The 25,017-nt window shown below is 35.1% G+C and overlaps 2 protein-coding genes across 13 annotated transcripts; both read right to left on the reverse strand.

Annotated features, from left to right (window-relative positions):
- Positions 1-3,164: 3,164 nt before the first annotated feature.
- On the reverse strand, positions 3,165-8,363 carry LOC127879096 (uncharacterized). Of its 11 annotated transcripts, none has more exons than XR_008048908.1 (8): positions 8,152-8,340; positions 6,903-6,948; positions 6,620-6,750; positions 6,275-6,461; positions 5,870-6,062; positions 4,541-4,633; positions 4,350-4,421; positions 3,165-4,238 (listed from the first exon to the last, which is right to left on the reverse strand). XR_008048908.1 is itself a non-coding variant. In XM_052425709.1 (8 exons), exons 2-8 carry the CDS (start codon positions 6,936-6,938, stop codon positions 3,882-3,884), a joined length of 1,062 nt encoding a protein of 353 aa, XP_052281669.1. In that variant the 5' UTR covers positions 6,939-6,948; positions 8,152-8,334; the 3' UTR covers positions 3,165-3,881. The 11 variants fall into 11 exon arrangements, 8 of the variants coding, with proteins under 8 accessions (XP_052281669.1, XP_052281670.1, XP_052281668.1 ...); XM_052425709.1 differs by having other exon boundaries at positions 6,282-6,461; positions 8,152-8,334; XM_052425710.1 differs by lacking the exon at positions 8,152-8,340 and adding an exon at positions 7,885-8,067 and having other exon boundaries at positions 6,282-6,461.
- Positions 8,364-13,343: 4,980 nt separating this feature from the next.
- On the reverse strand, positions 13,344-24,258 carry LOC127877695 (uncharacterized). 2 transcript variants are annotated; one of them, XM_052423813.1, is made up of 10 exons: positions 24,196-24,258; positions 23,657-23,747; positions 23,469-23,513; positions 23,283-23,324; positions 23,097-23,154; positions 21,170-21,258; positions 15,300-15,501; positions 15,020-15,109; positions 14,042-14,113; positions 13,344-13,872 (listed from the first exon to the last, which is right to left on the reverse strand). In XM_052423813.1, exons 3-10 carry the CDS (start codon positions 23,501-23,503, stop codon positions 13,531-13,533), a joined length of 930 nt encoding a protein of 309 aa, XP_052279773.1. In that variant the 5' UTR covers positions 23,504-23,513; positions 23,657-23,747; positions 24,196-24,258; the 3' UTR covers positions 13,344-13,530. The 2 variants fall into 2 exon arrangements, with proteins under 2 accessions (XP_052279773.1, XP_052279774.1); XM_052423814.1 differs by having other exon boundaries at positions 23,657-23,740; positions 24,196-24,235.
- Positions 24,259-25,017: the final 759 nt, after the last annotated feature.

The raw sequence follows: 25,017 nt of genomic DNA on the forward strand, positions 1-25,017 counted from the left end.
ATTAATTATTGTCCAATTGTTTACTACTGCTGTGAGTTTTTATATAATATAACTGATGACCATCATGTGAGAGAAAATTCACATTATCTTAGTCTATCAGGGTCGGTTCATGAGAGATAATGGAGCTCGATTGATCATTGTCGGCTCGGGTACTACTTACATGTACCCCGGGTACTCTTAAGTATACTTTCATGTGCCCCGGGTACGGTAAATATGCGTAATCGTACTCGGTCGATATTAGACTGTACCCGAGTTGTATTCCCGCCCAAAGTCCGATGTCGTAAAACGCGCAACCGATAATCTTAAACAAATTTCTCTTAAAAAAAACTGCATCAACATGCTTTTTGAGTATGTGTTCCGATAATATAGAGGCCATTTTACAGAAAATTGACATAAGTGTGAATATATAATTAATAAAAAAAATAGCCGACAACGACCGATTTAGCGAAAAATTTCCCGGGTACATTTTAGTATATTTACCGTACCCGGGGTACATGTAAGTATACTCAAGAGTACCCGGGGTACATGTAAGTAGTACCCGAGCGGACAATGAACAATCGAGCGATAATGGAAGGTGCAACATCTCTCACGCCCCCCTAGCATCGCCTTACGCAGTATTCAATTCTCAACAGGAAAGTGCTTGAGTCATTGATCCCGAGGGACAAGAAAAAAAAAGATTAATATTCGAAATAAATCATGTGATTAATGACAATTCTATTATTTTAGCCAGGTCACAAGAAAAGCGCAATCCAATCAGTATCCAAATCTACTAGTATTTGTTATTGTTGTGCCGGTGACATCTGGTGACACGCCCCCATGCAGAGTTAGCACCCGGCTGCATGCTGTCGGGTCATGCTTCATGATGTGGAGACGTGCGGCCAATCGGATGGAAGCGGATGTCTGCTGGGAGCGTTCTAGATGACCACGCTCGCTTGCTACCCGGTACGCGGATGTGAACAGACGTGTTTCCTGAGGTGAGTATTTCCAGGTGCATAAGTGTGAGCCGTTATGTATTAGCCTGTGTATATGAGCCTGTGTATGTGAGCCTTACGTGTAAGTATTAGCCTGTGACTGTGTGTGTTGCCCAGGAGGATAAGCCTGTGCGTGAGGTAGGTATTCCCAGGAGGATCAGTGGCGTGTAGCCGACGATAGCGGACGAGTGTTTCCCTCGAAGTGCGTACTGCCGAGGAGGATTTGTGCCATCCTGACAAGGTCTCCGGTCGACGACCATGTGAATAGTCTAGTGTAGTATCTTTGCTAGCGGTTGTGATAATTGTAGACGAAACCCACTGAAGAGCTAACCGACAGAGACACCACATTATTTTCAGAAAACCGCTTTTAAGCAAACAGCTTTAAAGCGATCGCAGGCTGATCTGGAACCAAACTGGCCACAATCGCCTTGATGTCTCTTTACTGTGACACAGTTCATTTAACTTTAAAATGATATAAAGTACTAAAATAGAAAGAAGAAAGAGTACAAACAAGTAAAGGGTGTGTAATCAATGTTGAATTTCAGGCCAGCTTGGTGATCTGCAAATCCCCTATGATATGTTGATATCGGGTATCATAGTCATTCAATTAGTCGCAAAATGCTCGAATACAATGTATAATGCAAAATTTTGCTTAAATTGATAACTAAAAATACCAGTATACCAGTTTTGCTGTGTCAATCTGTCAAGATCCAGAAAGTCCTTCATTCACATCGAATATATCCTTCGAATTCCATCCATTGTTGTCATAAGCGGAGATTTAGTGAATAAAAAACTCAAATATCCTAAATGACAGTTTCTAAATAGCCAAACAAGCCGATTATTGCTTTAAGAAAGTTTTGACACGATTGTCAACATTCTTTCATGGGCGTGACCATTGTTGTATGTTGAGGCATGAACGACAACTCTGCTAGGAGAATGTTATCAACGATAATTAGCTAGGTATGCTGATTAGAAAAATCGAGCTTTCTCAATCGGACTGGCTCGGTCTTTTACATAGGTCGCCATTGTGAAGAATCTTTTCATGGTATGACAGCATCGTCAAAAATTACCCAAAGAAGGAATTGCAGGTTATAAAAATAAGAAAACATGAAGAAAACACTAGATCACCAGAACTATATCTTCACAATTGCAGTGCAACTAAAGATAAAAGAATACAATGTATAGAGAACGGATAATATACTAGAATTATAAAGGCGGGTGTATCCCTATTCCCGAATCGGGGCGTTATCTAGTTCCCGTATGATACACGTTGCTGCATATTTTGGTAATTTAACTTTTCAAAAAATAAAAAGAACATATTTAACAATATTAATGCATAATTATTTAGATAGCAGAGAACACGCTCGTTTTCTCAGAGTGTATGTGTGTATGACAAATGTGCTCCAAGTCGGGCACGAGCATATGTTCGGGTACCAACATTTGTTCAAATACGTTGCAAAATCGATCAATCAGACTGCAAATGTCTTATTGGGTATTGATGTTTTAATCAATTGTAAATTAATAATTAATTATAACACTCGTAAATATCTATTGATAGTGCAGAAGTATCAGAGCGTAGTCGATTAATGATTTTAAATAACCGTTTATTGTATGTAGTGTATTATATAACAACAACGCCACATTGTAGTTGATATCTTTAGCCGTTGTTTGAGAAATCAAAATTATATAAGTGTTGCGAGTTTGCGGTTGGCATGACATTAAATGTATATCGCTATTTCATTTTAATTTATATATAATCGAGCATATATTGACGTTATGCTTTAATCATCAGGTGTTTAAATACAACGTCGTTCAGCGCATAGGAAAGCTATCCGGTGCACAAAACTTGCACATCTTCAATAAAAGGAATGTATAAACTATTTTCCCGTCATTTGCTTGTAGTTACCAGCACGCGATTAAAAAAGATTTGGTAGGTTTTAGTTATGATGGTCGATTCTTATGACTCAGTTTAGTAAAAACAACAGGTTTAATCTTTCGGCTTCTTGATACTTTGTGATTTATATTATTTCCTTATTTGATAAAAATCCCGTTTATCATTTAAATATCCAAAAAGGCTAACATTTATTTCATAACCGGTACAGACAAATACGATTGCCTGAAACTAATTTACCGCATACGTCCTTAAAAAGCTATATTGGTTGCATCGTAATTTTGAAATATAACAACGTTAAATTCGACACAAAATTTTATTGACTATAATTCAGCAATTTAAAAGTGAAGCACTCGTAAAAACAAGTAAGTACAGTGACCGAAAAGGAAAACATGTGCAATTTTATATATGCAGAAACAAACATACGAGATTCATAAAAAACAGACACATGTTCGAAGTCAATAATGTAACAATAATTTCTAATTGCCCATAACTATAACACATATGCCAATAACAGACACAATTTCAAAAGAGTCCAAGCCAACGAAATCGGAGCGTTTAAAATTGCATATGTTCTTAAGTGAAATACTGATGACAGTTTCGTGGAGCGTACATTGTTATAAACCTTTTCGTATCCATGTAGCAGTTTATATTTTATAAGTTGATCTTATAATATACAAGTATAGATAACGTGATAACAATACCTTTGCATACATGTATAATATACTTATGCTTTTTCATCGCCAGTGTTATGCTCATTTTCTTAAACAAAAGTGCTTGACAAAAGCAGATATACAGCTTATTTATTCCAGGTTCCAAGTTATTCCTGGTGTTGTTTTTATTTTTTAAAGCCTTCTGCTATTCATTCTCACATTTTAATTTTACAATTCGTGGAATTCAATTTTACAGTTCACAACACATTGCACTTAGTTTAAATTTTTCGAAATCCGTGTTTTACATAATATATGATATCTTAAATACGAAGGAAGACAGGGCACTGAGTGTTTATTTTTAAAGTTTTAGATCGTCATTTTATTGTTTATTTCATTTGGCATGACAACAACTTCGCCCTTTGTTAGATAACCTTTGTTGTTCTCTAACTCAACACTAGGCCAGGCAACCAACAAAACATGCCCAGGTTCGCATTTGCAGTGCGAAATGGCTTCAGATGTCCCACATTCTACAAATCTTTCCTTGATGCGAGCAGTATATTCTTTCCCTTTGACGTCAAAATTCAGGATCAATGGTGGATTCGACGTCACCATCAGCCATGACACATCGGCAAGCTCTGCCAGAAACGTTTTTATTAGGGTCTCTGGGCGTTCCGATATTATTCTATTGATTTCTTTTGACCATTGAATGGATTGCAATATTTTCTAATGAACAAAGAAGGTTACATTTACTATAAAACATATTAATTTTATCATAATTCTAAAATTGTAAAAATAACATGAGATATATATTGAGGTAAAAAAGTGTGCATATACCTCTATTTGCTTTTCTCGTGTTGTACTTTTACCGCTATATAACTTTCTCGCACTTCTTACTTCTTTTAAAAGCTGTAAAACATCAAAATAATCAAGTTATGTTACTAACACGGCCATGTTTTCAACACGTGGCACCACATATTTGACGTAATATCAATATGTCTGGATATATGCAAACGATGAATACTTACACTGTCATCGAAAGTTTTTTCATCGCTGAATATGCTGTCGAGGATTCGTTGATTAGCAAAGTCAACTTCCGTATGAAATGCTGTAAACACATTCTGAACAAGAAATATCTTTAAAAAAGATATACGGCGTTGATTGTGGTTGGAGTTTATGGAAGGTAAAGATTTAAATGAATGAGATCAAGGATAGCTAATATCTTTTTCTGTGCAGTTTTTAGCTGCATCAAACGCAGTACGGGATGTTACGCGGAGTTTTCGCGGCTTATTTTACATTATTACATATTGCTGGTCATAAACCTATAGATACAAAAAAGAAAACCAAAGTCAACCGGCCACACGCGAAGTCTCCGTACATATTTTAAATATGTATACGCGCGTTCTTCGAACAAACCTGTTTGAGTGGTTTATCGGGAATTGCTACGTGTATTTGATTCGATTATTAACAGTATCGAGAATCATCGCGCTCATACTTAATACATTAGTCAATATGCTGCAATAATACATTAGTAAATATGATGGAATAATTCTTGTTAATTAATTAAAAATAATATTTATCATGGTATTGTTGAAAACACATTAAGAATCTATTATTGACATGCCATAAAATAATATCGCTGGATATCTTCATTTCACATCTTTCTGGTGGTAAACAAAATTCCGGTTCACCTAGTTCACGCTATAGCGTCTTTATTATATAACTATTATATAACTGACCGCGAACTCCGAACAGCACAGAAGGTCTGATCTGTATATAAACTCTGACATTCAAACACACTAACCGCGAACTGACCCCTTATACCTCGCGGGTTGAAATGCAACACATTAAAGTGAGGCATCGCTTCCACTGCTCTTTATACTTTTACATATAACATGTTGACAGGAATATGGAAGTCAGTACTAAATATGAGAACATGGCCTTTAAGTACACAACGTTCTCGCGCTGAAAATCGTCTGAAAATAAAAGATGTACGCACAAACTGTATTGATGTCGAGATTGAGTGTAAAACTGTTCTATCTATAAAGCCTTTTTATTAGAGATAAAACTGTTTCATGCTGAACACGCAGTAAAACAGTGTTACAAAGACGCGGACATGTTTCCAATGTTCTAGTGGTATTATCAAATCAGCCAATGCAGTCAATGAAGTGTATTCATCTGTACTTGGCCGCGGGAAGTTTTATTTGAGTTCTATTGGACGCTAACAAAGGTCAGGCTCAGGTGAAAAGCTGGCGTATTCAGCTGACGCCGAAAAAAACCGGCACTGAATTTAGATTCCATCAGCCATGTGTGACGACATTACTGTATATCACAATGTCAAACGCAGTTTATCTCACCTGGCACATTTCGGATAGAATTGACAAACGGTCCACTTCGTTAAATTCTTCTTCAATTTCGTCGTTAACTTCAATCCAGATTTGTTTAACGTGTGAGTCAAACCTTTGAGCTAATTTAGTATTTGAGTACTCATCGTTTGTGTTTTCAAAAGTCCCACTTTTATTCATTGTATCCGCCATGACAGAATTCAATCTGTAGAGATAAGTTACATGTGTAAGTTAATTTCAAAGCAAAAAAGGTGTTTATAAAACTAAGACGTTGGTACATACTATATTACAACAAAATCATATAACATGCAATCATGTCTAATGGCATTCCCAAGAGAGATGAGCGTTACCAGCTTTTATCATTTCAAATAGGAAAGCAAAAAGTATACATGTTCCTAGTGAAAATTAAAAGATTACCAACAACCTCAGGTTTAGTTCCTGAACCGTTTGTTGTATCTGCTCGTTCTCTGAAACGAGCTTTTCTAGTTTACATGTCTTTGCGGTCACGTCGACCAATACCTGCGCAAGGATATTCGCTTGCTCATCTTTTTTGTTGTCCAAAGACACACTTATTTTCATTTTGTCATCTATGACAGATTTCAATCTGTAGAGTAATGTTATATGTGAAAGATAAATCAAAATCGGTTGAATTGCATGCGCAGGATATATAAGCGCGAGAAGCATTAATTTGAACATTTCAAGAACGAAAGCGAAACGTTAACTTGAATCTGGTGAAAAATGTATAAAACAAAAAGCAATTACCTTAGGTTAAGTTCTTGTACATTGTGTTTTAGCTGTTCGTTCTCCAAAACGAGTTTATCTATAATATTTGTCTTTGTGGTAACTTCGGAAAGTACCTGCGCAATAATACTTTCACTGTCTTTTAGTTGTGTCTGAAAAAGTATTCTTTCCCATTACCATGTCACACCATGCAGACTATATATGTATCTATAACAGTTAAATATGCAAATCCTTTTACACGTTCATGATGTTTTGAAGGTGCAAAAACATTGTACATTTAACTATAACGTTTAAGATTAATTACCCTTAAATGTGTGCATTGCTGACACGAGTCCCCCATAATTCTGGTTCTGAAATATAAAGTCATATTGCAATGTAAATTATAATTATGATGTTAGCATAAACGCATAATATGACATTTCTGATTTAAAAACATTAATACTCAACATCAACGAACATTTCGCAAAATATGTCGTAAAAGAAAGTTAACCCATACAAAACAGTGTTTTTATAGCAATAGCCAAAACTTCAACGTTTGATGTGGTATGGTTACATAGATTTAACGAAATACAAAATGCTCGTTTTTATTGGTTTGTGGCACAATATATTCCGTTTTAATTTCCCGCAACGATATTTTTTCACACGACACATGAAGACTAACTTGGTACATGAACATGTGTTGAATATATTGATCCGCAAAACACAGAGTATTTTGTATCTTATTAAAACAATGTTACCAGACAACATCTAGCGTTGGCAATTTGGCCATTGCTATAAGGAATATTGATTTTGTATGTGTTAACTACATTTTCGAAATATTGTATGAAATTTTCGTTGATTTTGTGGTTAATGGGTTTTTAATATGTGAATGCATTTAGAGAACTATTTAACTATTAAACTACATCGCATAATTTCGGATGCAGTTTAGAAATGATGAGGAGGCATTGTATTTTTATTTATATTGATTTATATTGATAATAACTGATAATACAACGCTTAGTCTAACATTAAGAGTAAACGAACTTGATAATAATTTCATAAACACAAATGCATATCACAATGAAAATTTTATAAAACACATATGTATATCTCAAATAAAACTAATATTTACGAATTATCAAATGTCTCCCTACGATAGTATTTATTGAACCGAAAGCGTGTAGAATTTAATGCTTGTATATATATTAATCGTGTATTTTTTATAATGAAATGCTGAATAAACTATTGCGTAAAGTATATATATTGTGTAGTTAAAAGTTCAAATAAAGAATCGAAATGTACATTACCAAAGTGTTTGACACCGTAGTCAGGATGTCGGCCTTTCCAAATGCGCATTTCATATTAGATATAAAGGCTAGTTTCGATTTCTAAATATAACCATTTAACAATACTGCTGACACGATAGTATTTATTGAACCGAAAGCGTGTAGAATTTAATGCTTGTGTATATATTAATCGTGTATTTTTTATAATGAAATGCTGAATAAACTATTGCGTAAAGTATATATATTGTGTAGTTAAAAGTTCAAATAAAGAATCGAAATGTACATTACCAAAGTGTTTGACACCGTAGTCAGGATGTCGGCCTTTCCAAATGCGCATTTCATATTAGATATAAAGGCTAGTTTCGATTTCGAAATATAACCATCTAATCATTAACTATCGAACGACAATCAGTTAGTAAGCAAAGTACGATAAACAGTCTGCTCTCAAACACTTCATTGTTGAATGCATATAGGAAGTTTAAAACATTGCGGACAAATGATTAAATGCATATCAAAACACATGTTTAATGTATAACGAGATCGTTTTGCCTTCATTGAAATAAAATTAATTTATTTTACAAATAAAGAACGCTTATACTATGTTCTAGTTCTTGAACTTCAACCTAAAGAAATATCAGACGTGATCGCACAGAAATACCCTACGATAAGTAGATAACACACTTGATATTTATTAGGAACGCTAGGATATCAACTATCTAACTTATGTTCATATCATTGAAAAGTATTCAATTACTTCCGTAACACCCGAAACACGAGTGTTTGTGTTAATTATCTGCTATCGTTAACCATTACTCGTCAATAATATTGTTTAATTATTTGGGTGTAAGGTCTTTCGATGTATGTAACTTACTTAAATTGTTAAAGGGACTGTCAACCACGACGACGAAGAAAAGAAAAGTTGTAAAAAATATCGTATTTTTACAATAGTTTATTTTGATTAAAATATCACGACTAGTATATTACATTACTTGAAAAAAGTTGTTAAGTTTTCAGTATATTCGGTATTTTTTTTTACTGGGTATGTCTTCCAGGTAACTACCAGTTAACTATAATTAACGCCAGTAGATTGATCATCACCGCCACGTGGAAAACACATGAATGCAAATTGTGCATGCGTAGTGAATTGTTTATATTTTATATATAAAATGATCAATCTACTTGCGTTATTTATAGTGTGTATATCGTTATGTCATCTATTTTTGCGATGTACTTTCGATTTCACATCGCCAAATTTAAATATTACCGAATATACTGAAAATATGAACTTTTTTCAAGTAATGTAATATACCAGTCGTGAAATTTTTATCAATATAAACTAATAATTGTTAAACAATACGGTATTTTAGAACTTTTCTTTTTTCGTCATTCGTGGTTGACAGTCCCTTTAATGATACTAAAATTTTTATCAGTTATGAGTACTTTTATCCAAATGTTTCGTTGACATATACTTTACATAGAAAAACATGTTATCAAGATAAGGGTCGGCTAACTCAGGCGAACGCTTAACCGAGGTGCGCGTGGCCAGATTCTGTTCAACCGTAGACAACATTAAAGTATTAACAATTAACAAGGGGAAATAGATATGCACTTATGGAAACAAGAGATGTTGTTCGTGTACATCGTTCTATATGTTTACTGCTTCTTCCTTTAATAAAATATATTTCCTTTAAGAGTTTGAAGTCGATACCTCTGAAGTGTTCGAGTTATGTCCTAGAAAAGCCGCACGAATGACCAATTGACACCCTGATTCAAGGATAAACTCCTCTTACATTGTTCTGGGCCAGAATAGCTTAATAACACGATATATGTGTATTGAACACGTTATATTTCTGCGAACTTAATATGGTTATCACATTGCAGTTGTGTGCCACCAAAATCATATACCATATATCGAGCAAACATATACACGTAGACATTTAAGCTTAAATCACATAAACAACGACATAATAATGCCCAACCCAGAAGACCTTGCATCTAAATGGCATAAATTGTGCATATATAACATTACGTATATTCGCCTATTTGTGTTAAACCGGTGTTAGGACAAAAGATTTGGCTGAGCCCATACCTTCACTACAATATGGAAGCAAAGATTAGGTACCCGATTAAGTGATATAAACAGCTAATTTTAAGCCGCTACGGCGCCAATTATAAGAGATAAAAAAATCTTGTGAATAGTGATAAATCAACTTCATAAATCGTCGCGATTAAAATTACAATTAAACATGATTGGTACAAACTTTTTAATTGAGCACTTTACATTAACAAATACAAAATATGAAATAAATGAGCCATACGGTTTCAAAGTTTCATTGATGTGTTTGCCCTTATATAATTTAATTTTAGACCTGTGTATCTACATATTCCATGGAGATGTGAGCTTTGAAGGAGGATCAGCGAATGATAATTCCTGCGTAGTTTCATGAAAATTTGTAGTTTAGGAGATGTCGTTTGCAGCAAGCTGTTGGTGCTACAAGAAACAAAACGAACGACACCAAACAGACACCAATTACAATAAATCATGAGCAACTCGTTCGAATAGTTAAACAGTCCGCAGAGGATAAAGTTATTAATGCGGTGTTAATTGTACATGATTAATAGATATTTTGTAGTTTGACAGATTGATCAGAGTAAATGTCTTTAAAAACAAAAAAGGTCTTCTCGAAGTCCAGAACATCATCACGAGAGAAATTCTTGTTTTTATCCGCCATTTTTTTTTAAAAGGCTAGTGACAGAATGACTGCACACTTCATAACAGAACAAACAACATTTTCCGCCTTGGAACAGTTTGTAGCAAGTATTGCTTTATTAAACAAGTAGCATGTCATGACTTACACTTAGCCCTGCATTTATAGCTGTACAGGAAGAGTACTCATATACACTCTCAGCTTAGACACAAATGCACTAAAGTGATGAAGTTAGGTGTCACCGCCATCGAAAGGTAAATGAGCAAAGATATTCGTGGCTTAAACTTGCGAAAATGCTTGCCGAAACTTATATATGAGGCAGAAATAATAATAAATTACACACGAAAATGAAGTTTAACTAATCAGGTTTCTTTTTTTGTAGTTGTTTCTTCTTTTTTGTTTTGTGTAAAAATGATTAAACTTTTTTTCTAGTTAAGAAAATTTAAAAAGGGCGCATAGCATATTCTTATTCACGTTTGTTTCGAATTCAATCAAAACCACCGAACGGCCTTTTATCCTGTCACATGCCTTTAAATCAGCCCGATAACCAGGTAACCTAATATCCCAAAAGATATTAGGCTAGTTGACCACGTTACCTCATATATCCGTCAGTTGCTCTCCGCGCATGCGCATGCCTTTACTATTTTCTATTAATAAAATATATTTTTTTTCTATAACAAAAATACCAAATACATGTTAAGTACTGTTTGTTTAAACATGTTTATTTAAACAGCATAATTTCGTATTTGTTTATTGAATTCATAACGATTAACTCGATTTCTGTGTTGGTTAACAAGATGGAGGCTAACCTAAGCGCTTTGCATGACGTGACGTCACAATGTTTTTGTTCGCGCGTGGTTTTCCCCATATTAAATATTTAAATACAAAATACTCGAAAACTAGATATGTTAGAAACATTTCAACGAATGTTGTAAATTCCTCCGACTTGCCAGATAACCATTCTCCATCCACGTCACCAACCTATTATTCTCTATCTATCATAATGAACGCATTGATAAAGAATATTCGACACACATTTGAAGTTAATAGGCAATTTCATTTCATGTTTACTTAAATTGTTTAAGTTTCAAGCATTTCATCGGGCTGGCTAGCTCAATTGTGCATGTGCTTATGTTCTTACAATCTAATCGTTATATTTATATAAATAAACAAACATTATTGAACCAATCTGCCCGCTAACACTCGATAGCCATATCACAAGTGGCATTTCAGTCATTTACCCACTTCTATCGTACATATAGCAATATGCATCCGATGTCACTAAACTGGCGCGGGTAGTGACATCTTAAATTTTCGCAATGCTTTTTTAAGCTTTATCTTGGAATAAACGACATTTTATTTTGAAGTTTTAAACGATTAAATTTTTAACTGTGACTTGTGTAAGGAAATATCATGCACTTGTCTTACACTGTCCCTTTACAATACATTGCATTGATTATCTTATAAAAACATTCTAAATTCATGTATGATACTTTCATCAGCTAATTACAAAGGTTACCTGTAACTCGTATATAACAATCTTGAGTGAGTTTAACCTTTATTATTTAAATGATTGGTCGTAAACGATATAACGTTAAATATCACCCAACATAGGTGGTGCGGTGGTCTAGTAGTAACACACTGGTCTACCATTCTAGAGGTCCCTGGTTTAATTCCTGGCCATACTTCAAGTGTTTCCTACCCAACTAGTAGGTAATTCTCGCGTGTATCGTTGATAAACACTGAGCACGAAAGAGAACCAATGGATCTATTCGCAAAGAGCTAAGGGTTTTCAGCAAACATCGAGAAAGTTTGTGTTTTAAACTAAAAAATTATTAAGTTAGCAAAATAATTGTCATTTCGCAAAGTGATTGTGAAAAAGTTGAACTATTAAACAGATTGCGGGATGTGATTCGCTGTTAAAACAGTATAGATATATTTACATATTATATATTAACTTTTTTGTTGGACCTGAATTTAATGTATGGCTACTTGAAATGGTCATGCAAAAATAAGTGGCATTGCACGCCGATAATAAGTAATATTCATGTACATATATACCATATTTTGTTAATTTTGTACATTTGGACACAATTTTACTTATTGGAGCAAAAAGAGTCTCGGGAGACACAAGTTCAAACATGAACGTTTTTGTATAAATACTGTTCAAGACTCCGATTGTGACACACAGATTCGAAACATACTATGAGCGTTATCAAAGTAACATGCTGGTTAATGTGGTCGTACATGTTTAGCCCCTCGTGCTGCTTTTACTATTTGTTGTCAGGCGCGACATATGTAAGTCATGTATTTTTCTCCTTAAACATGTATTGTTTCTGGGAAATATTAATTAATATACAAATGTTGTAATTCGCTTATTTGACAGTCCCCGATGTGGCTGTCTAATTTAATTGCAATACTAAAATGACATGCTTGCCTGCAATTGATAAACTCTGGGAACAGTATAAGGTTGTCGCTACTTGGGGGGCTCTCAAAATGTGCTTTGCATTGACCGTTGAAAGGCATTCGTAAACTAAATAAAAGCAATAGCTGAAACAAATTTTAAGTGCAAACGCAGAGCGGACTGTCTCAAGCAGATAAGGGCGCAATGGCTTTTTACCCTTTGGCTTCGATATTACCAGTAGATAGTGAATCACATGTTTCAAAAGTTAATTAGTTTTAATGTACTGACTACACGTTTTGTAAGCTGTAATTAACTAAATAAAAGATTACATTCTAATGTCAGTGTCATTATCGCTAACAAACGAGATGAAGTTTGTATAATGTATTTATTTTTTATTCAAGTAAAACGAACACTCATGCTACTTTTCGACTACAAAGCATGTACACTATATGAACAGTAGCATTTATAATGTCGGGTTGTAAAGTTAAATTGATATAACATGGTCTCATGTTAGCTAAAACAAATTAGTGTTCATCGTGTCACATCGTTTCACTTTTATTTACACACAATGACTTCGCCTTTCTTTAAAAACCCACTGCTGCCCTCATGTTCCACAGACGGCCAGACTACAAGATAGACTGCACCAGGTTTGCAATCAGAATATGTGATGTCTCCAGCGGAAGCGAATTCAACAAAACGATTGCTGACAGATTTGAAATCCACTCCTTTTATATCAAAGTTCAGTTTTAAAGGTGGGTTAGCAATACACAACAGCCAGCAAACGTCCGCCAAATCATTTATAAATGCGACAATTGTTTTGATCATGACGTCAGGAAAAGTGTGCTCGGTTAATATATCTTTCACCCTGTCATCTTGTTTGACTCTATCGACTATAACCTGTAATACACACCAATGTTATTGATTATCAGAGAAAACATTAAATACTTGGTGTACGACCATTTTGAAACACAAAGACATGTTCACTTCAAATAATATAAAAAGTAATGCTGATATAAATAGAATTAAAAACACTATTCAACTGTTCATATTTTAAATCACATGTCACCTTAACTACGCAGTCACGTGTACTCTGCTTCTGGCCTAGTGGCTTTCGAAGAACTCGTAGATTGTGGCGCACCTGCAAGTGCAATATGCTTGTAAATTAACATGTATGTAACACAAATGGAGCTGATTGAATACAATTCCACCCAGAACACAATACAATCAAATAAGCTAAAACGGTCTTACATTGATGTTTTGCATATCTAAACCATGCTGTTGTTGTTCAAGATTGACAGAAATATTGCGACGACCTCTAATAAACAGTGCCATAGTAACACGTCTGACTATGTATATAAAAGACGATAAATGCACTTATGTCACATGTTTCGACACTTTAAAATATATTTCTTTAATAATAAAGTTCAAACTAAACAATTGTCAATTATAACTTTTGACTTATATACGTACACACGTGTTGCATGTGATATGTCGCGAGCGATTATAAATCAGGAGAGTACGTTCAAGCGACATTTTTAATCTGAAATGATTCATAATGGCCACTTTTGACATTTGACCTTTGACTGGGAGAGTTTGAGTGTGAGAAGGCCCACTAATACAAAGCGGTAAAATTAATGACGACCATATTTAATTGACCTTATCAAGTTATGTTTTAGGTAATTTTGTTCAACGAAACAAGAAGAATCATCAATGAGTTTGTTTGTGGTGCTTTAGAAGTAACAGTCCGGATAAGCATTTCACCTTTCAAGATCTAGAGTATTCACTAGGTTGTATTATATCCAAATAAGGAAAACCCAATCACCCTCCTCTCAGCCACAGTTTTCAACAATCGGCTTTTTCTAGAACACGTGATCTGATCAAGTTTCATAAAGATTTGACAAAAACTAGGACTTCTATTGAGTTCAGAATTTTTCAATATAGTCATACAAGTAAAACTACCCCGCCGAATAAACCAATATATCATTTAGAGTTTCATGACGAAAAACTTCATATAGTTTTTGACGCTAATTCTATAATATCCAACCTCCTCTTGGTCTTCATTTGCATATTTGGCAATCTGTAACAGATGTCTCTCTGTTTCTTCAACATTCTGCATACAATGCTTGAAAACTGACTGGAATGTTGAAAAACGTGTTATGTTTTTTGCCAATATATATATATATATATATATGTAGTAGAGAAAGAACATACGCGTAACAATTCATATTAATGATAACAAAACAAAGTACATACAAATAGAAAATTGTTTTGTACCGATGTCATCACATTATTCTTTAAGTTAAATATTAAATAGATCCATATACCTGCATAACTTCAGACAGATGTGTTAGATACTGAATTTCGCTTAAGGTCTCTCCAAGTGCTTCACATAATTGTAACCATTGCTCCTTCAGAGCAACATCAAAGCGTTCCGCCAGTCGGGTGTTTGAGAGTTCGTCGTTTGCATTTTCAAGCGACCCACTCTCTTCCATCATCTGTGCACTACGTTTGTAGAAGTCGTCGAGCCTGCCATAAAATCAATCGAAATAAATGTTAACAATTGCATGCAATCAATGTTGAATGTTCTTATTAAAAGCATTAATTTCAAACAAAGTGTAACGTGTGTAAAACAAATCGACGAATGTCGATGCATAAACGAAACAAACCAAAATGATAAAATTCCAAACGGCCTTTTTATACCACAAGGCATTAGAGTGTTCTGAAAAGCTATTGCTCACAAGGTCAAACAATAGACTTATTGGTAAGCAAGTTTCAAGATGAATGCATAACAAAATGTCACTCATATAGTGTTCAACATGGCGGCCTTGTTTTTTTAATTATCTCAGACTCACTCGACAAAGACCATAAGTTTAAATGTTCTCAATAAGATGTGTAACGATTGCACATGTACATGATTAACATACAGTGTTTACAAGCTCTACCTCTACTTTTAACTCGTGATCTAGTCTTTGATCCTATGTGACGCAGTTTCGAAATCCGACGTGATATCGTTGGGACAAATGTTATGACCACGTTTCATGAAGAATGGACATTACATGTGGCCTTTAAGGCATTCGCGAGCGTCCTTTTTCAGCTGACCAATTGTACAAGTTTTAGACCACATATGAACCATCTTCTAACTTGGTCGGACCCAGCAAACATGCATATATGGGTCCCACATGGGCTAAATCCGGGCATGTCCATATGGGTCTTGCCCATACAGTACCCATATGGCACCCATGTACTTTATATGTCCAATTGAACTACCCAAAATTTATATGGACTTGTCCATATGGTGCCCATTTCGGACCCATATTACACGTTACAGTACTGTAAGGGACGTAATAAAGCATGTGTTTAATGAAAGATGGATTGCCTTTATAACAAAATATAAATAGCTTTTTCTGGCGTCTCGATTGCATTAAAAGAGGTATGTTATGATAATATTATATAATGAATTTAACATTAAAAAAAAACACAAGTTTATTAAAAAAACATGTTTGCGCGCGAAAGTTCTGTCTGGGCGCTTTTTCTAACGGTTCTTGGAAGTTGGATGTCTGTTGGAGAAAATTGGCAGTGAAATTGCGAAAAAATGTAAGCTTTATGAACGAATTTACATATATGTTTTCTCACGAATTTCATGCACCATGTCTCTTTAAAAAAAAATATCTAAAGGGCTGTCCCATTGTAATTGCAGTTGTTAGAGCGTTGAAATGTATATGTCACATATTTTCGCGATATAATTTTATATTCAAGTCAGAAATTTCAACATTGCTTCGCAATGGCGGACAAACGAAAAGCTGCTTATTGGTATTCGTACAGAAAAGATCGTTCTAATGTCGAAGGTCATATATCTGCAATCTACCAAGGTAGTGATTCGATGCCTCACACTTCTGTAAAAAAAAAATGGGAGATTTTTATTCTTATTTGTCCGAATAAAACAGACTATATACAGGACCAACGTGAAGAAACACAGCTTTCAGTTGACAATGAAAGTTCACATTTTCTTCACGATGATCACTATCATCAATACCTTTCAGTGCAAGACTCTCAGTCTTCTGTTTATGTAGATTCTTTTTTTCGGAAAACCCTCCTTACTTGTCAGATAGTGACAGTGATATTGATGATGACGTAGATATTGATTTTGTTCGAGAGAGAGAATGTTTAAGATTAAATGTGCTCTGTCGCTAGAGAGATGACATTTCCTTAAATGTTTTTGTTAAATGATTCTTAATTTCCAGTAAATGTACACCGGCTTCTGGCGGGCTCCTAAAATCCCATGACCGACTTCCAAGCGCATGTCTGTGCCGGGGCCAGGCAACTTCCTCACAACCAATCGAGATGGGTCCAACATTAGGTCCTGTCCAACTGGGGCGCATTCTGACGGACAGCGTGGCGCGGCACTTGGAAAGTATTGAGTGGCTTCAACTGACCAACGAACTGTAGCGTGCTCATATAGTGCACAAAACTTTTACCGCTACCTAAGCGACAATGACTTAGCACATTTGTTCGAATGTACTCGGTGGACTACATGCTAAGATTATCATCCTAGTCTTTTCGGGTAATTCCAAGTAATTGAAGGCTCAGCGTGCCGGTTGCCGGCACCATCCTCACAAGCGATCGATATGGGTTCAACATTAGTTTGTGTACAACTGGGGCGCATTCGGATGGACGGCGTGGTGCGGCGCTTGAAATGTTTTGATCGCTACAACTTACCACCGAACTGTTGCGTGTTCATATAGTGCACAGGAATTTTTGAAGCTAACCTATGCGACACTGGCTCAACACATTTGCTCCAGTGGGCTACATGCGTAGTTCACATATCTTTAAGGCAGCAAAAGTAATCAGAATATTAGTCTAACAATATCTAAGGCGAATTTAAATCTAGGTAAAAAAACCTAGATCGCCATAGAAAATCTTATATAAACTTTGTTTAATGTCTAGTTAATCATAAAATTTAAAAAATGTTTGATTTTTTAGTGATAAATAGCTGTTATGGGCTTAATTGTTAGCAACCTTTTATGAATATTTCGTATAGACTGATATAGGAAATACTAGTAACATTTTTGTGTGCAAAATTAGATTTAAATGTCTTGATTCTATCATATAAGATTGCAACCTTTGTCTATACACTGATCCTCAAAGTTTTTCGTCGTATTTATCTAATTGAACTGTTAGTAGTAAGCCATCTCATGATAGACTCAATTGAGACTCAATTAAGGCTTCGATCAAGTTCATTTGTGTGAGTGTTTTATAAAACATACATGTATAAACGTCAAAATCCCTGTGTATCTTTAAGTGTGTAATGTCTGCATGTATGTTTACCATTGTGTTTATGCATTGTAATTTATGACATATGTTTGATAAAAAGTCTTTATTCTTACTGTAAGTGGTGTAAATGCATCAGCAGGTTTTTTTTTCACTTTTTGGGAAGATAGCCCATGGACCTTGGGATTGGGAATTTTATCGGCATTTTCATGCAATTGGGAAAATAAATTCATTAGCCTTTTTATTCCAAATGATAAGTCCACTGATTAGGGAAATACTAAATTTTGCTATAACTCTTTATAATCATTCGAATTAAAAGAACAAAATCATGTAATACTTGTTAGATGTAACTGAATTAAAATTGAGTTCAAATACGCATTCGACACTTTCTAAAAAAAAAAAATCTTTTTTTTTGGAAATTAGGGAACTTTTTGCCACATTTTGGAAAAAAAGTATACTTTTAGGGATTGGGAACATAGCCGAATTTCGGCTATAAAATCGGGCCAAAAAAAACACCCTGCATCTGTAAGTGTATATGCAAAGACCATAGTGCACAAAATGCTGCATCGACTTATAGTTGTGATGTTTGAATCACACCTTTGACAGATTTGCTTGTAACCATTTGTTATGTTCATATTTTTCACTTATTAAACTGTCATAACAAATTATTATTTTTGTTGTATCTAAAAAGAATCCCTATTCATTTCAATACTATTTTCATTCTTAGGTTGGGATAACAAATGGAGACCCATATGTCCTTTGTAGACACCTATATTGAACCTGGTTATTGACCGGATGTCATATATGGCCCATTTACCAACCAGATGTCGTGCGAGGGACCAATATAGGGCATATATAATACCCAGATGTCAGACAAGTTGACCCAAATGGGGCCAATATTATACCCAGATGTCAGTTACGGGACCCATATCGGGCCCATATAATATTCCGATGACAGACAAGGGACCCATATCGGGCCCATATTATACTCAGATGTCAGTTAAGGAACCCATATAGATCCCATATAATACCCAGATGTCAGACAAGGGACCCATATAGGACCCATATTATACCCAGATGGCAGTTAAGGGACCCATATAGGGCCCATATTTTACCCATATAGCAAGCCCACATGGGTCCCTCATTTTTGCCGGTTGCAAATTCGCGTGGGCCCCATATGGGGTGCCCAGTTGGGACCCATATAGACGCCCAGATGGGGCCCTTATGGGTCCAATATATAATGTTTGCTGGGGAATATCATAACAATTTTGACAGATTGTTGTTACGACTAAAATATATATGTGGATTCTAAAGAGTACATAGATTTATGTCTTTTACTTGGCCAGGACACAAAGTTTCACTCCACGCGACCCAGTATCAAAACGTAAATGTATTGGTTACTTAAAAGCATGAGAACAAGAAATTTAGAAATAAGTGATAACATTGTCCTAGCATTGAAGTTTTATGATGTAAAATGTCCGAGAGCTCATGTGACAACAAATTAATTATCCAGATACCAATATAGACTCTGGAAAATCCTAGAATGACTAAAACATACGCGCCGGCTTATCCTATAAAATTACCTCACATCAAATGTCATAAAATCTGATCATTTGACCCTAAAATATAGCGCAGAAACTTCATCATAAATTGTTTCATTACATATGCAAGGACAAAATTTTCATGAACAACAATTGATTCGAAACGTTCGAAGTCATTATTGGACACACATACCTATTCAAGAAAACTAACTGGAGCCGAACGGCATGACAATAAACGCCTGGTAGGGCCTAAATTTGGAGTTTCATGAAACGAATCATACGGGTCTTTAATCGGACACAGAAACTTTAAACTCAGGAGGAAATGTCATATTATTTAAATGTTCGGACCTTTTGTCTCCGAGTTCTCGCGCGAAAACGATGCGCATGTCCATCCTATAGAGATGCTGCATACCATATGTAATAAACTTTGGATGATACGCGTCTGAAATATCGCGTGGGAAAAGAAAATGAAATATAAATAATCAAAGAACATTTCTTCCCTGAACAACATTGGGTCGGAACGACCATTGAACAATGTTCATGTCTGCCCTTAGTAGATGTTGAATATTAGGTTTCATCGCATTCTGGTCATTTGTTTCTGATCTCTCGCGCGGAAGCAAAATGTGTGACGGACGGAAATTGGGAAAAAAACGGCGGAAGGACAACGAGAACGACAAAAACAGTCATCGGGCAAATTAAAAAATAATTGTTTGACGGACACCCTATTTGGCGACTGAATGCTCCCACTTTCATTGAGCGTCAACACCAATCCAAGCGCATACAATTAGTGGGCATTCAATATCAAGTAAGTCAAGTTGCTGTTTTACTCATTCAGAGTCATTTTTTTCCAACTTAGAGACTCAAGCTTAAGTAAGTTTATTTTGAGTAGGCTTTGTTTCCGGCTTCTTTAAACCTCCTGCCGACCAAGTACCAACAGTTTTAATAAAGGCAAAATTCGGTTCAACCTGGATCTTTCGGAATCTCTCCATTTCTGATCGTAACAGTTCTGCAACTTTCTTTAACATTCAGCGCATAATCGAAAACAAACCAAACATCGGAATCCCGCACCGGCGAAATAAAAGGATTGATAAATAAAACGAATATTACAAATGTTACATTTATAGCTCGACTAGTAAGTTATACTGATCGTTTAATGAAAGAAGTCAAATCATCCTTCAAGTGGAAAAGAATTTTTCGTACGTAAAGTATCGGGTGGAGTGGGTGACAGGTTCTGTTTTACGATGAATATCATTTCGCAATGCCGATTTAAACCTCACTGTATTTGCCCATGCAGGGAGCAAAACGTGAACAGAGCCATGTTTGCTTAAGCAATACATTGTTGATTATGTATTGAAACATATTTGACCGTACACGGTTACGCTTACTTATTGCGTAAATTTTCGTTTTCCTCTTCAAGGTCATCGATCTTCATTCTTAAATTGTCGACCTCCTTTGTTGAATCGTCTACCCGCATCTGCATTTAAACAAGTCCGATATTACACTAACAAATAAGCTTAAGCGATTTTCACGACGCAATAACTTATCGATTTTTCAAAAACGATGCTGAGGATGTGCAGTTTAAAAGTCTTTACTGCTGCCTGCATGTTGATATATAAATCAGTCATTTTACGTTTATTATCCTTAAAAAATCACTTCATTTTAATCTTGATAAACACCATTAAATCATACAAAAAGCATTATGTTTCGAGTCATTATATTAGTAAATCAATGCTACAAGTTTTCTTTCAGTAATACTTGCTGTCGGTGTATTGAGTAACAAATTATCACATAACTAGAAATGGCGCGGCAGAGGCCGACGCGTATCCCCACGTCGCATATTTGACCCAGGGGCACCCCAGGTTTTGTAATGGGGCCATGCATAGTTGAGATTGACCGTATTGTCATAAGAGAAGTTCAGTATCAATTAGAAGTGAATCGGTGTAGAAATAAAAAAGTTATAGTAAAGGCAATTTTGGGTGGGTGTGGTCTATGTGGGCGGGGCACCCCAGGGTTGGTGATGGGGCCATGCATAGTTGAGATTGACCGTATTGTCATAAGAGAAGTTCAGTATCAATTTGAAGTGAATCGGTGTAGAAATGAAGAAATTATAGTAAAATGCAATTATGGGTGGGTGTGGTCTATGTGGGTGTGGTCTATGTGGGCTGGGCGCCCCAGGGTTGGTAATGGGGCCATGCATAGTTGAGATTGACCGTATTGTCATAAGAGAGGTTCAGTATCAATTTGAAGTGAATCGGTGTAGAAATGAAGGAATTGTAGTAAAAGGCATTATTGGGTGGGTGTGGTCTATGTGGGCGGGGCGTCCCAGGGTTGGTAATGGGGCCATGCATAATTGAGATTGACCGTATTGTCATAAGATAGGTTCAGTATCAGTTTGAAGTAAATCCGTGTAAAAAATGAAGAAGTTGATGATAAATAGCATAAACAAATGAGTGAAAATCTCTGACCTGGCCCCACCCCAACCCCATAACTTTTGACCCAGGGGTCAGATAAAAGTTCCAAATAGTGCAGGGTCGCACATATGCTCATAGCTACAATGTGTGTAAGTTTCAAGGTTCTAGTGCTAATAGTGTAGGAGGAGATAGTGGCCAGGACGGACGGACAGACGGAGATCAATACAATATCCCCACTTTTTCTCCGAAAAAACGTGGGGATAATAATCCAGTTTTACCACACCACCACTTTATGACCCTAGTATGTGAAGTTTGGTCAAACATGACAAGCGGCTATACGTTATCAATATCATACCAATCCGTGCAATAATCCAACAATAGTAGGTAAAGGGAATTTATAAAATACATAATCTAGAAAATACTTTGATTAAACACATTAAATCAGCGGTCGATTTGTTCATGTAATGTTTATAACAGATACATTAACTCAAATACAGTGTACAAACTACGCAACATGCACATTGATAGTGATGTTCATTTATAACACGATAACATATTGTTTATTTCAAGTGCATATTTTATATAGCTATATATAAAACATCATACAACTCAAAATGTCTTATCATTAAGCATGATATTCCATCGATATATGTCAACTAACTTTTTTAAATTAAAATTTGAATGTTGCCACCGGCACAATACCCTTACCGCTTTTAAAATAACTACTTCTTACGAACGATTTTTGAGTTGACAAGTGTTCATCAGAATTGATAATAATATGTAAATGAGCGAACTGGATTATCTTGAATCAAAGTTCAAAAATAAACATAAGCAGTAATGAACATCAATATAACATTAATGGAATTCGTACACAACTTACAAAAAAGACCACATAAATTACCTGTAATTCTTTACTTTGTGTATACGGATCTCTTCCAAACAGCCGCCCGAATTCATTCCTAATTTAAAAAAGCAGATATTTTGTTTTAAAGAAACTATAACAAATAAATTAAATATAATACAAAAACATGATTACAACACACATAGAGGAGTGCATGTGACAGGAACTCAAAATGGACTTTATTACCTTATGATGAGAAATGCCCAACTGCCAACAAACCATGGGCCTCTAAAACAAACGATATTATTGCATATTTACAGGTGTTTGATAAACAAATGCTTAACTAGCCTATTGCCGTAACTAACTACATTGTTAATACACAAAATAATGACATAAAGAATCAAATAGTTGAACATAAAATGCTATTCTTACCGCCATAATAACGATATAAAGCTCGTTACGGCCATTGATCTCCAACTGATAATAGAAAAAAGCATCATTATAGCCGAATGAATATAATGAAATTACGATAACAATGAAAAAAGATTTTCAAGATTTTATTAAAGACATAACACATTAGTAAAGTTTCTGTTGAAATTAATTCTAACAAATCATCTTACGTATTTAACAACGATTGGTTTGGTCCGGGTATTCATCTAATACATTCGTATACACGTGTGTATGCACTTCTGTTCTCATGTTCTCTGAAATCTAATCGTTATGTCAGTAACAAAGTTTTGGGCCATAATCACCAGCTAACAACGTAAAACCGTATTGAATTGCTTCGTATCCACGATCTTCCCACGTACATATCGCACTTTGTTCCGCTATCAATTGAGATAACACCGACACTGCCATCTTGAATTCGAGCACTTGAATTATATCTGCACAATCTAGGACTACAATTCACTTCGAAATACAATACAATACATTCTACTGTAAACATAGTTACACTATTAGCCTAGACTGAAAACATTTAAGTATAAATATATCAAAGAATTTTAAACGAAACATCAATTTATTGTTTGAAACAATACGTTTGCTATTAATGAAACCTGTTTTCGCAGTATAGAAAATAATCCCCAAATAAAAATTTGTAAAGATACTTGAAAATTAGACAGTAACACACGTTTATAAAATATAAAGTCGAACTTCTTACCTTCCCTTCAGTGAATGTTCGAACTTTCGTTTTCCAAAAATAGAACTAGCGAAGTATAAGGCAGAGTTGTCGTTCACTGTGTAGCGTTAAATCTAAATGCGGTACACTTACCGGCAAATCAAAATGCGGTACACTTACAAACGAATTGCAGTGTTAAAAGCATAGTCGCGTTAATGTTTAATTCCGTTAACAGAACTCGTTCGAATATAAAATAACGTTGAGAAAAAACATTTCTTTAGGTGTATTTATATACTCAAATAAATATTTTATCAGTAAAAAATCGATACATTTATTTGTGATTTAATCACAATTATACAAGTTATAAAGTATTATCTGGTGAATTTATTTCATTTCTATTGAGTATTTATTTACTCAAATAGATACATTATCAATACAAATTATATATATTTATTTTTGATTTGATCACAATTTCAAAAGTTAAAATTATTTGCTGGTGAATTTCTGGTTGTTGTAATATTTTACTTTTTCATTCATTTACTTTAAATACATAAATTGGAAAATGGATCGTTCTTCATAAGTCGATATCGATACGGCGCCGGTAACTGAACTACAGACTGTTCCGGGTATTGGCGCCAGGACGGCTCAAGCAATTGTAGTGTACCGAGAATTGCACAGTAGCATTACGCCTGATGCTTTTGCCAAAATACCATATATAAGGTTGTCAAGTAAAATGTGGGCCATGATCAGATTCAGTAAATCTGATTATTTACCCGTGAATGAGGTGGATAGTGAGAATGAGGGAGAGGAGGAAGAGTTATTGGATGCGAGTGGACCAGTGAGTGAACTGGTTGATAAGGGAGT

Source organism: Dreissena polymorpha, chromosome 4 (genome assembly GCF_020536995.1).
Source record: "Dreissena polymorpha isolate Duluth1 chromosome 4, UMN_Dpol_1.0, whole genome shotgun sequence".
Classification (NCBI taxonomy): Eukaryota; Metazoa; Mollusca; class Bivalvia; order Myida; family Dreissenidae; genus Dreissena; species Dreissena polymorpha.

Coding starts and splice junctions, on each gene's coding strand:
- LOC127877695 (XM_052423813.1), bottom strand. CDS start 23,503: ATGGCCGTAACGAGCTTTATATCGTTATTATGGCG. Junction 23,155..23,282: donor TGGGCATTTCTCATCATAAG/GTAATAAAGTCC, acceptor TTTTTAAATTAG/GAATGAATTCGGGCGGCTGT. Junction 21,259..23,096: donor CACAAAGTAAAGAATTACAG/GTAATTTATGTG, acceptor GTTTAAATGCAG/ATGCGGGTAGACGATTCAAC.
- LOC127879096 (XM_052425708.1), bottom strand. CDS start 8,205: ATGAAATGCGCATTTGGAAAGGCCGACATCCTGACTACGGTGTCAAAC. Junction 6,751..8,151: donor CTACGGTGTCAAACACTTTG/GTAATGTACATT, acceptor ATACTTTTTCAG/ACACAACTAAAAGACAGTGA. Junction 4,422..4,540: donor AAAAAACTTTCGATGACAGT/GTAAGTATTCAT, acceptor GATGTTTTACAG/CTTTTAAAAGAAGTAAGAAG.